At 32.5% G+C, this 14,303-nt stretch overlaps 1 protein-coding gene across 4 annotated transcripts in view; it reads left to right on the top strand.

Annotated features, from left to right (window-relative positions):
- The window catches only part of SYNE1 (spectrin repeat containing nuclear envelope protein 1), a 593,997-nt gene that overhangs the window by 541,130 nt on the left and 38,564 nt on the right, over nucleotides 1–14,303 (top strand). For all 4 annotated transcript variants that reach the window (XM_051997964.1, XM_051997961.1, XM_051997963.1 and 1 more), the window contains one exon: nucleotides 8,511–8,673. In XM_051997964.1, the coding sequence (XP_051853924.1) occupies nucleotides 8,511–8,673 (163 nt within the window). The remainder of the gene's footprint in view (nucleotides 1–8,510; nucleotides 8,674–14,303) is intronic.

The raw sequence follows: 14,303 nt of genomic DNA, 5'->3' as shown, positions 1-14,303 counted from the left end.
TAAAGCAGATAATACTGAAACTGCTATTTCTCTCTCATATATACTGAGGCAAAGAAAGATTAAATGGTTTATGAAATTTTTTAAACACAGGAAAAGGGCTACTAAAGTATGTCTGATATCCATTATATTTGGAGAAGAGAACCTATTTATTGTACAATTTTCTCATCTGTAAATTAATTAATAGGGTTATACATTGTCTTCTAAAATCCTTTCCAGCTTTTACACTGTGAACCCAAGTAGCAGAACCAGAAGTGCAACTCAGGTACCCCAATGCTAAAATCATTATTTTTTTCTAGTATGCCTTACTTCCCTACATATATTATTAAGGAGAAATACCAATAGAGTGGATCATTTTGCTAATAATGAAGATAATAAAAAGCAATGGTGACCAAAACCCCCAAATTTTTCAGTTTTAAAATGATCATTTTTAATTGGGAAGAACTTTTTTTAAAAAAAATACAGAAAAAACAAGTGGTTAAATGTTATTTTAAAAATCACATTTTGGCTCAAAAGAAAAAAATATTTGTGGTGGAGTGGGCTAACAGGCAAGGTGAATCTTTAAATGAAGGTATTGTGACTTTTTATGGGAAGCTGGATGGTGCAATGGATAAAGTACTGGATCTGGAATCAGGAATATGATTCTTTCTGAGTTCAAATCCAACCTCAGACATTTACTAGATGTATGGCCCCGGCCAAGTCATTTAACCCTATTTGCTTCAGTTTCTTCATGTGTTAAATAAACTGGAGAAGCAAATCATAAACTGCTTCAGCATTTTTGCCAAGAAAATTCCAAATGAGATCATAAAGAGGCTGCTGTAACTGAACTAACTGAATAAAACAAATTATGACAGATTGTCAAAAATACAAGAAAAAAGTATCAGAATCAGTGACTTCTGAAAACCACTTTTAATATTGAGATCCTGTGATTTTTGAAATGATTAAATTTTAAAATTCACTTGAAATTAGTATTAGTAAAAAAATGAAAACTTTTTTAAAAAGAGGAAAATGGGAATAAAATAAATGAATGAATGGACTTTTGAGATTGCAAAGTACAAAGATAAATTCTGTCAAAAATAAGTTTTAAAAAAATCTGCTTTGAACATCCACTTTAAACAAAATCAATATATAAAATTTCAGTTTTCTGTTAAGAAATTAGAAATCTTCTATGCTGTAGAAAATAATTCATAATAGAATTCCTTTCTCTTAGTGAATTGAAAAATCATTTGATTTGCATGTAACTTTTCAGGAAAATATTCATTGCTCTAAGGGATATTCTTTATAAATTGGTGTGTTTGCTAAGTACATTTTCTCCTTAAAAAACTCTTTATTTGAAGACATTTGAAGAAGTTTATATAGTAACTAGATGTTTAACATATCATTTTCATTTAGCTCTCACTTTTCTTCAGTGGCCCTATTTTTCAGGATTTCTTATAGCGCTAGTCACATAGTATCATTGAGTAAATAGTTTGATTTATTGGTTAAACACATTTAAATCAGCAGAGGTTGTTGGTTTTGCCTTACAGTTCTCAAGTTCAAGGCTGTATGATCATTACTAAGGTACATCCCTTCCTTACCATCTTATCCATTTTTCAGCTTCCTTTTCTTGTCTTTCTTTCCTCCTTAAATTGTAAGCTCCTTAAAAGCAATGACCTTTTTTGTTTGTTGACTGGTCAGATATAGGTTGAAGAAATGCTGACCTCCTGTGTGAATAACTTAATCTCTCTAGACTTCAGTTTTCTTATTAATAATATAAAAAAAGTTTACAAAGTCTCTGAGATTCCTTCCTGCTCAGGGCTATAATGCTTTGTTTTATTGAATTGTTTGCTCCTTTTCTAAGCCACTAATTTTGAACTGGTTCTTTCAACTGGTCTTTCCCAGTTTAAGCCTCCAAAAAGTCTAAGATATTTTAAAGGAAAAAGCAAAACTACAGCAGTATCTTTATTCTTATTCCTACATTCTTTTTTTTAAAGATAGAGAGCTCATGCTTTCCAGTGTTTTCTCCCTACTTCCCTATCTTTGTTATTTGGACTCCACAGTCTTCCAGACAAATGTTTAAATTTAATATGCATTATTAACATTTTCCCCACCACCTCTTTAAGTCTAGACAATTGATTAAACAATAAATAAGTCCTGTATTTTAGGGTTCACCAGTTTCCCAGGTGTAAATGCTCATATTAAAAATTTAACAATCAGCTCAGCTCTGTAAACCCTATTACAGAAACAAGAAAGAAAAAGAGCAGACATTACTTGCTATCTAATCTATTTTTTTTCTTTGTGTATTTTGAGTGATTTCTCTTTTCAAAGAGTTTTTCCTAATTTGGAGAAAACATTGAAAATATAAATTCTGTAGATAAGCAAGAATGCATGTATGGCTGGTTGGTAAGCATTAGCTTTCCTAGCTATCTTTCCTTTGAGCTGTAAGACTCCCACTGCTTTCAGATTACACTGAGCCCTTTTTTTTTTTCTTACACTCATGGCCTACATTCCAGGAGATCAACCCTGGCACATGTTGATGAATGTAAGTTTTATTTAGAAACATGACCACTTGTCACTGCTCAGTCTCATGTCATTAGACAGAAGCTATCAACATTTGTCTACACTGAACATTTTGATACTTCTGTGCATTTGTAAAGGAAAAAAAAATCATACACGTGCAATCTCTATAGGCTTTTGGTCTGCATGGTGTTACTTTTTGGCAGTGGAAGTTTTCATGGTGGTGTTTCAGGATTTGTGTACCGTGAGGATGGCAGAGGACGGCAGTGTGGATTCAGATCTCCCAGATTGTAACTGCGATGTCACAAGGCAGGAATCTACTTGAGTTTCTTTCATTGTGCATAGTTTTCATGGTTCTGTGTATAGTTTATAGGACACTAGCTAGCCACTAGCATCAATCCATAATTGTTTTGTGCCAAGGTTTAATAGAAAATGATTAGTATGAGGAGACTGCCACATAGATGTAATTCTGGAAAATAGTTTTGTTTTGTTTTTTTAAGTTTATCCATAATAGAAATGAAACTAAGTAAAAATGTTAATGGTAGTTATTATAAGTGGTTATTTCAAGTTATCTCAGTACTATATGTGTCATGCGAAGAGTATGACTATTGTAAAGAGTCTTGGACATGAAGTAAAAATTCATAAAAAATGCCCTAACAAGTATTTAAAGCATGGGGTCTTGATGAAAGTGAAATCCAACTTTACCCATGGAAAGAGAATTTTTGCAACCATAAAATGCAAGTCTAGTCATATTTCCTAATTATAAGACAGGACTAGGAAAAATAACTTCTTATTGTGAGGATTGAGGACAGTGTTTGTGTTGCATCCTATATTTTTTATTATATTTCATTAAAGTTTTAATTCTTTAAACTATTTTCTAGCTCTGTGAACTGTTGTTTAATTTTTTAAAAATAAATCTAGGTTGAATAATGTAAAGAATTAAATAATCATGTAACATTGTACAAATTTATTTATAATATGTTCAAGTTCTTTCTTTTAAGTTTTTGTAAAAATCCTTTTTCTATTTTAACATGCCATCCCAAATTAGAAATTTCTAAATTGTATTATTAAATATGATACCATGGTATTTCACCTTCCTATCTTTATTGATGATCAAAGGGAAAAACAAAATAATAAAATTTTAACAAGTCCAAAAATTTTGGAATTAAGAAAAGTGATGAACTTTAATAGCTAATATGCACACTTTAAAATGTGGACATGTTAGCAAATTAAAGAATTGACTTAAAATAATAATATTTTCCTTCCTAAGCAAGGTCAAGCCCCCAAGCTAAACTTGGAGCTATGAGAGGATAGCTATAAGCAAGCTACAAGGGGCTTATGGATTTATCAGCCTTGCTAAATTTACTGAGCTAATGACGTCTCTAAGTGTCTATTTTGATTGTAATCCTGGAAGCCACCACAATGAATGTCCTCCAAATTTCTTAGTCTGATATACAGGTAAAAATACTTAATTTTTTTTCCAAATAATTTGCTTTATAAAAGCACTGAAATGTAAATGTGAGGCCTATCTTTATCTTTAAAAAATAATGCCTATCCTGAAGTAAATTTGGAGGAAGTTAGATAAGACATTTCCCCCTAAAACTGAATGTATTATGTTATCAACAGTAACATAGACTTGAATTTAGTGTGGAGAAAAGAACCCCTTGGAGCAAGTACATGGCATGGTGGATAGAGCACTGACCCTGAAGTCAGTCAAATTTGGCCTCAGTCACTTATCACTTCCTAGCTGTATGACCCTGGGCAGGTCACTTATTGCCTCAAGAAAAAAAAAAAAAAAAGAAAAAGAAAAAGGAGAAAGAACCCCTTCAAAATGTATTTACTCATCCGTGTGTGTGTGTGTGTGTGTGTGTGTGTGTGTGTGTGTGTGTGTGTGTTGATCATTCTTGTCTTTCCTGGAATCGTTTGTTTTAAAGAGGAGCTTGTCCCTGAAAGACACAGTGAACAAGCATTTCAGTAGCATTATGGTATCACCACCCTGACAATAGGTTTTATGCAGAACCCAACTACTAAAAAACAATGATAGTCCCTGTATATTCAAGAAGATTACATTGTACTTGAGCAATACAACTTCTCAGAGAAAAAGATTCTTTGTACATAATTTGTATATAATTTGTAATTTCTTTAATAATTGGGATGCCTGAGAAAAGACTTCATGTAAAAAATAATTTCTGAGCTCTACCTTAAAGGAAGGTAGGACTTTTCTGATATAGGGGTAAAGAAAGAGTGTCGGTGACAAAAAAGGGAGTACTTACACAAAAGCATGGAAAGCATGTTGTAGGTGGGGAACGAACCACCAGGCTAGTTTTATTTCTGTTCAGTCATTTTTCAGTCATTTCCAAATTTTCGTGAACCCATTAAGGTTTAGTTTGTTTGTTTGTTTGTTTTGGCAAAAATACTGGAGTTGTTTTCCGTTCCCTTCTCAAGCTCATTTTACAGATAATAAAACTGAGGCAATCAGAACTGAGTAAGATGGCAAGGGTTATACAATCACTAAGTGTCTGACACTGAGTCTTCTTGATTCTAGTATTGGTACTGCATTCATTATTTCACTTAGCTTCCCAGAGCAGTTTTTAGTGAAATGGAAGACATGTGAACAGAAGTTATATTAAACAGGACTGGAAAAGTAGGTGGAAGCCAGTTTATGGAGAGCTTTAATTACCAAATTAAAAATTTTACATTTTTGAACTTTGCATATTTACTGTATTAGAAGTCAAGTGGATTTTGAATCAAATGATCTAGCTATTAATATAAGGGCAAATTGGATTTTTTACAAAACCATACAGATAACAAAGGTTATAGTATCAGAAATTTGGTAATATCAAGGCCACTCCCCTCATTTTACAAATGAGAAAGCTGATGCCCAAAAAGATTAAAAGACTTACCTTAGATCCCAATCGAGGATAGAGCTGAAATTTGAAACCATATCTTCTGATTTGGAATTTGGTGCTTCTCACCATTCAGAATGGCACCTAATTACTTTTTTTTTTTAAATTATAACTATTATGTTTTGCAGCTTTGTACCCATCAGGCATTCAAACTGAATTTCATCAATTATTGGCACTCAGCAGAAATAACAAATCTTAGAAACCTGAATGAGCTCTCTATATAACTGCATAGCAAAATTTTCAAGAGAATGAAAACATGAGCACTTGGGGGCAGGGCACAGTCTGTGCTTTTAAACCTGTTTATAAAAGTCTCTCATGAATGAATCATGGTAACTCATGCTGCAAAGCTATGATTTCCATTTCCTGAAAATGCAAAGTGCAGTGGATAATGACTGTACTCTGAAAAAAATAAATTGCATTTTTTATTTCCAAGTAAATCTTAACCTTTACAGTTAGTCACACAAGGGTTATAGGTGGTCAAAAGCATAACAAATATTTGTTTTTTGGTCTTCTTTACTTATGAAGAAAAGGAATATAGAAAACTTAACAGAAATTTTATTCTTCAATTTCTATATTTGCTAAATTTAATTTAATTTATGTTCCAGTTATACTTTTCAATCTAGATACATCTTGAATAATTATTAAACAAACTGTTTCTTTGAATATATTTGAAGAAGAAAACAAATCCTTTCTCTTGATTATCAAAATTTTCCACCAGTTATGTTTTTTAGCAGCTATTGCATTTACCATTACCCCCAATAAAATGGTTTAGATTGGAACTTACAAAGGTCCTATTTTTGTTATTTCAAATTATGCCTTAAGGGTGAAATTATTGCTATCTGGTTAACTTAATTAGAGCATTCTCTAAATGTAATGGGCTTCATTTCTCTATGAGACTTACCTAGCTACATACTATGTCTTGAACTTTGGTCAACTCTCCTGAAACCGTGTGTGTGAGGCTATCAGAAGGACCAGGCAGAAGTATGAATGGATTATTATTAGGTTCTAGTTGGAAAGCAATTCAATCACGAATAAAGTGGGATCAGTATCATCAGGTTTTTTGATAAAGCACAACACATTTAATAAAACAGATTCTGAAAAACTGAACTTTGAGAGGAAAACATTAGATCATGAAATAAGGATAGTTTAATGTCATTAGAATCAACTTGAATTGTAATAAAAACATTAATATTACATTTCAACAATTGTTAGTAAATCTAAAATTTCAAATCATTTAAATTTTTACAGAATTACTAAAATATTTCCCATGAAAAATAAAGCATGCCCATAATCTCAGCTTTTTCAACAGATGTTTTTATTTTAATTTATTCTTTTTTCTGGATCTATGGATTCATTGTTAGAGATAAATATCTTGTGAGGAAACTACCAATATAGGTCTGCAATTGTTCAGTAACTTAGTCTAAGAGGTTAAGTAATTTGTTCAGGACCACATAATCATTATATATCAAGAGACAGGACTAAAACTTCTATCATTCTATCCTTCAGGAAAGCTCTTAATTCACTATGCCACATACATTGTTATTTTATAACAACAAAAGTTATCTTAAATTGATAACTACCACAAAACTAGAAAGTCTAAAATGGTTATCTTTATTTTTGCCAAATTAGTACTATTACAGAGCTTCTTTAGTTTTGGTGGCAATATTTTTGTTGTTGTTATTTGTTTACTTTCAAGTCCTATGATTAATCTAAAGGATTGAAGTTGCTTACAGACCAAATACAATAAGGTAGCTTGCTTAACAATCAGGTTCACAAAATATTACTATAACTTCTTTCCCATTCTCACCTTGCATTTCTGGAAGCAAAAAGTCTGCAATGTAATGTGGCTGAAAGTTATTGCCATACTACCCTTCCTATGCTATGCCCCTGTTTCATGCAAGAACTGATGTGTACCACATGTCTAAAAAATACTTGTTATCCTTGAAATATTAGGGAGAATTACAAGTCTCTCACTTCTAATTAGACTTTACAAAAAAACTGGTTGTGAGCTCCTGGTATTAGAAATTCCAGTTAACAATTTCTAAAAATGCTCCATTCTTTATATGGTACAATGTTTATCACATAAAAGGCATGCTTATTTTTTTAAAATTATTTTTCTTATGTATTCAGGAAATGAGTAAAAAAAAAAGTCTCTAAGTCTCCCTTTCACATGTGTTAAATGCCTGGCTAAGCTGTATTTGATCAAGAGATAAAAAGATGTGGAGTCAACTTTTACAAGTTTAAAAAAATGTGATAGAGCTAGCCCCTTACCTTGGAATATTTTATCAAATGAGTGAGTTGTGATAAGTCAGAAGACAAGAACTGAAGTTTTGACAGGATTATTTTTTAGCATTAGATAAAATAGCTTTTCTGAGTTTTGTGAAGATCAAATGTGAGAAATTGTATATAAGATTCTTTGTAAATCAAATATCAACTAAATGACACTATAATATTGGTATTGAGAAAGTACATACACACACACACACACACACACATACACACACACACACACACACACAAATACCATGCAGCTTCGATTCATCTCTAAGAACACTGCTAAAAGTGATTTAATGGCAGTAGATGGAATGACATGTGATATTTGAATTTTAAAAGTACATTTGACTAATGTACTTTTGACATTTGACATTAATCAAATACTTGACAGATGTTCAAACAGAATGGTGTATTGTTTGACATACATTTATTTTGTCCTCTAAAATAAGCTTTTCAGTATTAATGTTTGCTTGCTGAGACATATCCCACTAAATTAAAACTTCCAGTTTTGGAATAGTTATAATATGTGAAGTGCTATATGAATATGTGATCTGATTCTGTGATACTGAGTATTACTATCAAAATGTGATCCAACATGTATCATATGTATAATGTAGTTACTATGTTCTCTGGATTTAGACATAATTTTGCTTTGAAATTTGGTTGTTGGGGAGGGGATAGAGAGGGTGAGGGAGTGAAATGTTGATGTGCGAAGGATTTCAGAGGATCAAATAGCCCTTAGTTAATATAAAATAACAACCTTGCTTATAGTTATGTGAAAATGATATCTAAATGGAGCACTTTAATGAAGTTGAGTGTTCTGGTCTCTTCCAATAGGGTGAAAAAGCTCAAGGAGACCCTGGTGGCTGTGCAGCAGCTGGACAAGAATATGAGCAGCCTCAGATCCTGGCTGGCACACATTGAATCAGAGCTAGCTAAGCCTATTGTCTATGACTCCTGTGACTCTGAGGAGATACAAAAGAAACTTAATGAACAGCAGGTATAACTTTTAAAATATATATTAAAGGGAAGAAAGAAAAGTTTTATTGGATTTTTGTTGTTGTTTGCTGGTTTTGTTTTGTAAATTCCAAAATGATCCACCTCCTGGACAGGGCATATGGAAAGGTGATGATACAAAGAAAACCCAATAAAGTGAAAGCTTAGGCCAATAATGCCTCCCTACCATTCCTTCCTCTGACCACATAGGGTATCAAACGGTTACCTAAGATATTTTTTAAATCACTTTTTCCCTTTTGTTTTGCACCTATGTAACTCTCCCAAGATATCTTTGAGTTTACCTGCTAGATTTCTTTTTTGAGGACATGTCTTACATCAAAACCAATCTGATTCTCATTGGCCACTAATAGGTCCTTGGCCGTGATCCCACTTGGTTATTGTTTGGATCCCAGTTGATTCAAATTGAATGTAAATAGTAATCATTTATGCTTTTTCCAGAAATACTGAGGGTCTTTTCCTCCCAGATTTATTTATTCATTTACATTTTTTTGACTAGGTGAAAGAGGATTTCTTTTGTCTCAATTGCTACCTTAATCACTGAATAGTTGTAGCTTCATTTAAAAAGGCCAAGATCTCCCAGTGCATCCAGTGCCATTTCTAGTCCTCTTGATCTATATCTTGCCACTAGACCCAGATGGCTCTAGAGGTGAAATTGAGTCAGGTGACCTTGCAAGCTCTCCCTTGCATGTCAAAGTATCATCTATCTAATGTCACAGTCGTCTTTGAGAATGAAGGATGAACAATTACAACTAAATACGGAAAGTGTTCCAAGACAAAATGCACTTTATAGTATCATTGTTTGGTTTCAATTGTCTTTGCCACTGGAAGTACAAAGGGCAGCCCACTGATTTCTTCAACATTTTAAGGTGAGGTATGTCTGTTGTGAACCATGCAAAAGGGTACTTGCTTTATTTGTTTTTGCATCCCCATTCCACTTATAAAAACTTTAAAAAGCAGTCTTTTATTCTTTTCAAGATTTAGAGAAGATTTTAAATATAATTAGGATCAAAAGTTTTTATGCTTGTTGTTCCTAAGAGTGAATTTGTTTATGCAAGAATTTTTGCATAAATTATATTTAAGCTACCAGGTACTTTCTTGAAGGCAGCATTTTGTAATGAAAAGAACACTGGACTTGGAATAAGGAAGACTGAGGTTCAAACTGCCTTAGCTACTTACTAGCTATATGACTTTGGGTAAATCCTTTACATCAGGTTGTTTCTATTTTTATTTTTCCACATAAAATGAGAAAGTTGGATTCAATGTTCTCTAAGATTTCTTCCAGCTCTAACTCTGACCCTTTGATTTTTTTTAAAATACTATTAATATACATATAGCAAATCTGGCATTTAGCACTAAAATGTAAGGTTGAATCATTCAGTGATTAAAAGAAGTTAAGTCAATTTTCAATATTAATTTTCTTTATTATTTTATGAAATATAAGTATATATCAAATCTTGGCATCCTGCTGTTGAGGTTGGGAAGGGACCCCAAAAGGTTGGGGTCACAGATTAGTGTTGTGAGGAATCTCAAAAAAATTTCCAGGCTTAAACTCATTTCCACATCAAGAAGACAAAATTTATTGTAATCATAAAGCCATTTGAAGCTGTCTAAATTCAAAGAGAATTTAGCAAAGAAACAGAAGCAAGGAGACATGTTTATCTAGTTCTTCATGTTATAGATATGCTAATTTTTTTCATTTTATTATAGCTTTTTATTGACAAAACATATGCATGGATAATTTTTCAACATTGACCCTTGCAAAAATTTCTGTTCCAATTTTTCCCCTCCTTCACTCCATCTCCTTCCCTAGATGGCAGGTAGTCTCATACATGTTAAATATGTGAAAGTATATGTTAAATACAATATATGTATACATATTTATACAATGGTCTTGCTGCACAAGAAAAATCAGATTTAGAAAGAAGATAAAAATAACCTGAGGAGAAAAACAAAAATGCAAGCAAACAATAATAGAAAGAGTATAATTGCTATGTTGTAAATTGCTAAAAAATTAGCATATCCACACTCATTTCTCAGTGTTCTTTCACTGGGTATAGCTGGTTCTGTTCATTACTGATCAATTGGAACTGATTTGGATCCTCTCATTGTTGAAGAGAGCCACTTCCATCAGAATTGATCCTCATATAATATTGTTGTGGAAGTGTATAATCATCTCCTGGTTCTGCTCATTTCACTTAGCATCAGTTCATGTAAGTCTTTCCAAGCTTTTCTGTATTCATCCTGCTGGTCATTTCTTATAGAACAATAATATTCCATAACATTCATATGCCACTATTTATTCAGCCATTCTCCAATTGATGGGCATCCATTCAAGTTCCAATTTCTAGCTACTATGAAAAGGGCTGCTACAAATATTTTTGCATATACAGGTCCCTTTCCCTTCTTTAAGACCTTCTTAGGATATAGGCCCAGTAGAAACACTGCTGGATCAAAGGGTATGCACAGTTTGATAACTTTTTGAGTATCGTTCCAAATTGCTCTCCAGAATGGTTGGATCTGTTCACAACTCCACTAACAATGTATCAGTTTCCCAGTTTTCCCATATCCCCTCCAACATTCATCATTATCTTTTCCTGTCATCTTAGCCAATTTGAGAGGTGTGTAGTGGTATCTCAGAGTTGTCTTAATTTACATTTCTCTGATCAATAATCATTTGGAACACCTTTTTTTTTTTTTAATAGCTTTTTATTTACAAGTTACATATATGGGTAATTTTACAGCATTGACAATTGCCAAACCTTTTGTTCCAATTTTTTCCCTCCTTCCCCCCATCCTCTCCCCTAGATGGCAGGATGACCAACACATGTTAAATATGTTAAAGTATAAATTAAATACAAAATAAGTATAAATGTCCAAATAGTTATTTTGCTGTGCAAAAAGAATCAGACTCTGAAATAGTGTACAATAAGCCTATGAAGGAAATCAAAAATGCAGGCGGGCAAAACTATAGGGATTGGGAATTCTATGTAAGGGTTCTTAGTCATCTCCAAGAGTTCTTTCACTGGGTGTAGCTGCTTCAGTTCATTACTGCTCCATTGGAACTGATTTGGTTCATCTTATTGCTGAAGATGGCCAGGTCCATCAGAATTGATCATCATATAGTTTTGTTGTTGAAGTATAAAATGATCTCCTGGTCCTGCTCATTTCACTCAGCATCAGTTAAGTCTCTCCAGGCCTTACTGAAATCATCCTATTGGTCATTTCTTACCGAACATTAATATTCCGTAATATTCACATACCACAATTTATTCAGCCATTCTCCAATTGATGGGCATCTACTCAGTTTCCAGTTTCTGGCCACTATAAAAAGGGCTGCCACAAACATTATTGTACATACAGGTCCTTTCCCTTCTTTAAGATCTCTTTGGGATATAAACCCAATAGTAACACTGCTGGATCAAAGGGTATGCAGTTTGATAACTTTTTGAGCATGGTAGAACACCTTTTCATATAAGTAGAAATAGTTTCAATTTCATCATCTGAAAATTGTTTATTCATATCCATTGACCATTTTAGATGTGCTAATTTTATGACCCAGAGGTAGAACCAAGGAATGGTCTCTGGAATTTGGCTATCATTGATCAACAGATTATCCATCTGACAGTCAGCAATGAATTGAGGAGTGATCTATTCATTGTTATCTCAGGAGTTTGATTTGTGGGACTATCTTGAGGCCAGAAGACTTTAGAATCAGATAGATTCTTAAAAACAGTTGTTGGGATAGTTGTTAGAACAACCTGAGAAGGTGTGGGGGCCTTGGTCACAGACTCCAAAGCAGAGGACTTTAGAATCACTGACAGATTGTTAGAATAGAAGCCCCCTAAAGTCAGGGGACCTTATTTCTGATTCCCCTAAAAGCTATGTCATATCACTGATCCTCATTCATCTTTGTATCTCAGATTTAGACATAAGTTCCATGTGAGAAACTCTAGACCTTCACCAGAAATCTCATATCTACCACACTAACATCCAAATTAATCAGTTTTTATTAACTGCCTAGTGCTAAATTTCGGGAACACAAAGTCAGACAGAAGACAGATGTCTCTCTCTCTCAAGAAGCTCACATTCTGATGAAAGATTATTCATCCAAGCATACTATTCCCAATTGATTCAGCCCGTTGGATTAGCTAATCAAGGCCAGGGAATATTGCATTTAGAAATTAGTTTGTATACATTTAAAAAATGCCTGAAGGCACTATACAATTCTATTTATTGAATTTTTAGTAAATGATTACAGAATAGACATTTGAATTGAAAAAGAAAAGAGAGGAAAAAAAAACAGATTATAGAAGGCTTTATATTTCAAGCAGAAATATTTACATTTAATTCTAGTTTCAGTAGGTAATCACTGAAGATTTATAATAAAATGGTCAGATTTATAATTTAAAATTATAGGTCCCACAACTATGTGGAGTGTTTATTGGAAAAGAAAAAGACCCAGAAACAGAGAGGTCAATAATTTGACCTGACAAGCAGGTCAGATCTCCAGAGTACATCTAGTTACATCTCATCTTATAGTTAATGATATAACCCTGAGAGTTTGGGGATATCTTTCTAGTAAGATGACTCATTATCTCCGATCCTAACACTCCCTAACACTGATCAACCGGGGAATGTTTAAGCTAGAGAATAAAAGACTAAAGGGGCACATAATAGCTCTTTCAAGTAAATAAGTTGTCAAGGAAATGCTAAAGTTAGTCATATTTTGTCAAGGACATCATAAATATTTAAAATAATTTAATAAACAATTCCATGCTTACAGAAAACTAATTGATATATTGTATACTTAGAATTTTAATTAGATTTTTCTTATTTCTTTAATAATAACATTAGTGTGCTTACATATTTATTCTACTATTATTGAAGATAATTTTTTCCAATTAAGCAAATTTAAATATTTTATTAATGCAAAGTTTTATGCCATGTACACAGGCATTTAACAATTGTTTATTGATTTGATATTAATTTTTTCTTTTTAATTTCATATGGACTTTTAGTAATATTGGGAAATTTAATTGGGCTTATCCAAAGTCTAGTTCTTTTTTTCTTATCAACACTAAAGAAAAAGAATGATCTGAAAGAGAAATATCAGAAAATTAATTATCCAAGTACTGTTTTCCAATGTAAACATAGATTTTTTTTAGGTGTTTAGATGCTTTAAAATATTTTTCAAAAATAAAAGAATCAATTAGAAATGTTTACTAATGAATAGGAGCATGTCTCTTGGAAATATTATCTAATAATTTCCCTATCTGTTCTTTAGAAATAACTGCTGCCTTTTCAGGGTTTAAATTAGAATGACACTATATAATGATCAATTATTCTTATAGTGTTAATAAACAAAAAGTTCCTTGATGCATTATATCATTATGTTAACAGTAAGATCATAGATATTATTATAACATTTTTGTAATATTTAGAGTGTTAAATATCAAAAGGATTTTGCCAAAGTTGTGATATGGTCTTGGTCTAGACTGAGGCTGGAGCTCATTACATAAAGGACAATATGGAGACTGATGCCATATTTTTTGTGTTTGTACATACAAATATTCTAAAGAATAATTTGTTAATTCCTTGACTTTTATTTAAACA

This window comes from Antechinus flavipes, chromosome 4, assembly GCF_016432865.1.
Source record: "Antechinus flavipes isolate AdamAnt ecotype Samford, QLD, Australia chromosome 4, AdamAnt_v2, whole genome shotgun sequence".
NCBI classification, from domain to species: Eukaryota; Metazoa; Chordata; class Mammalia; order Dasyuromorphia; family Dasyuridae; genus Antechinus; species Antechinus flavipes.
Note: the sequence above shows the minus strand (reverse complement) of the source record. Positions and strands in the feature narration are given on the sequence as shown.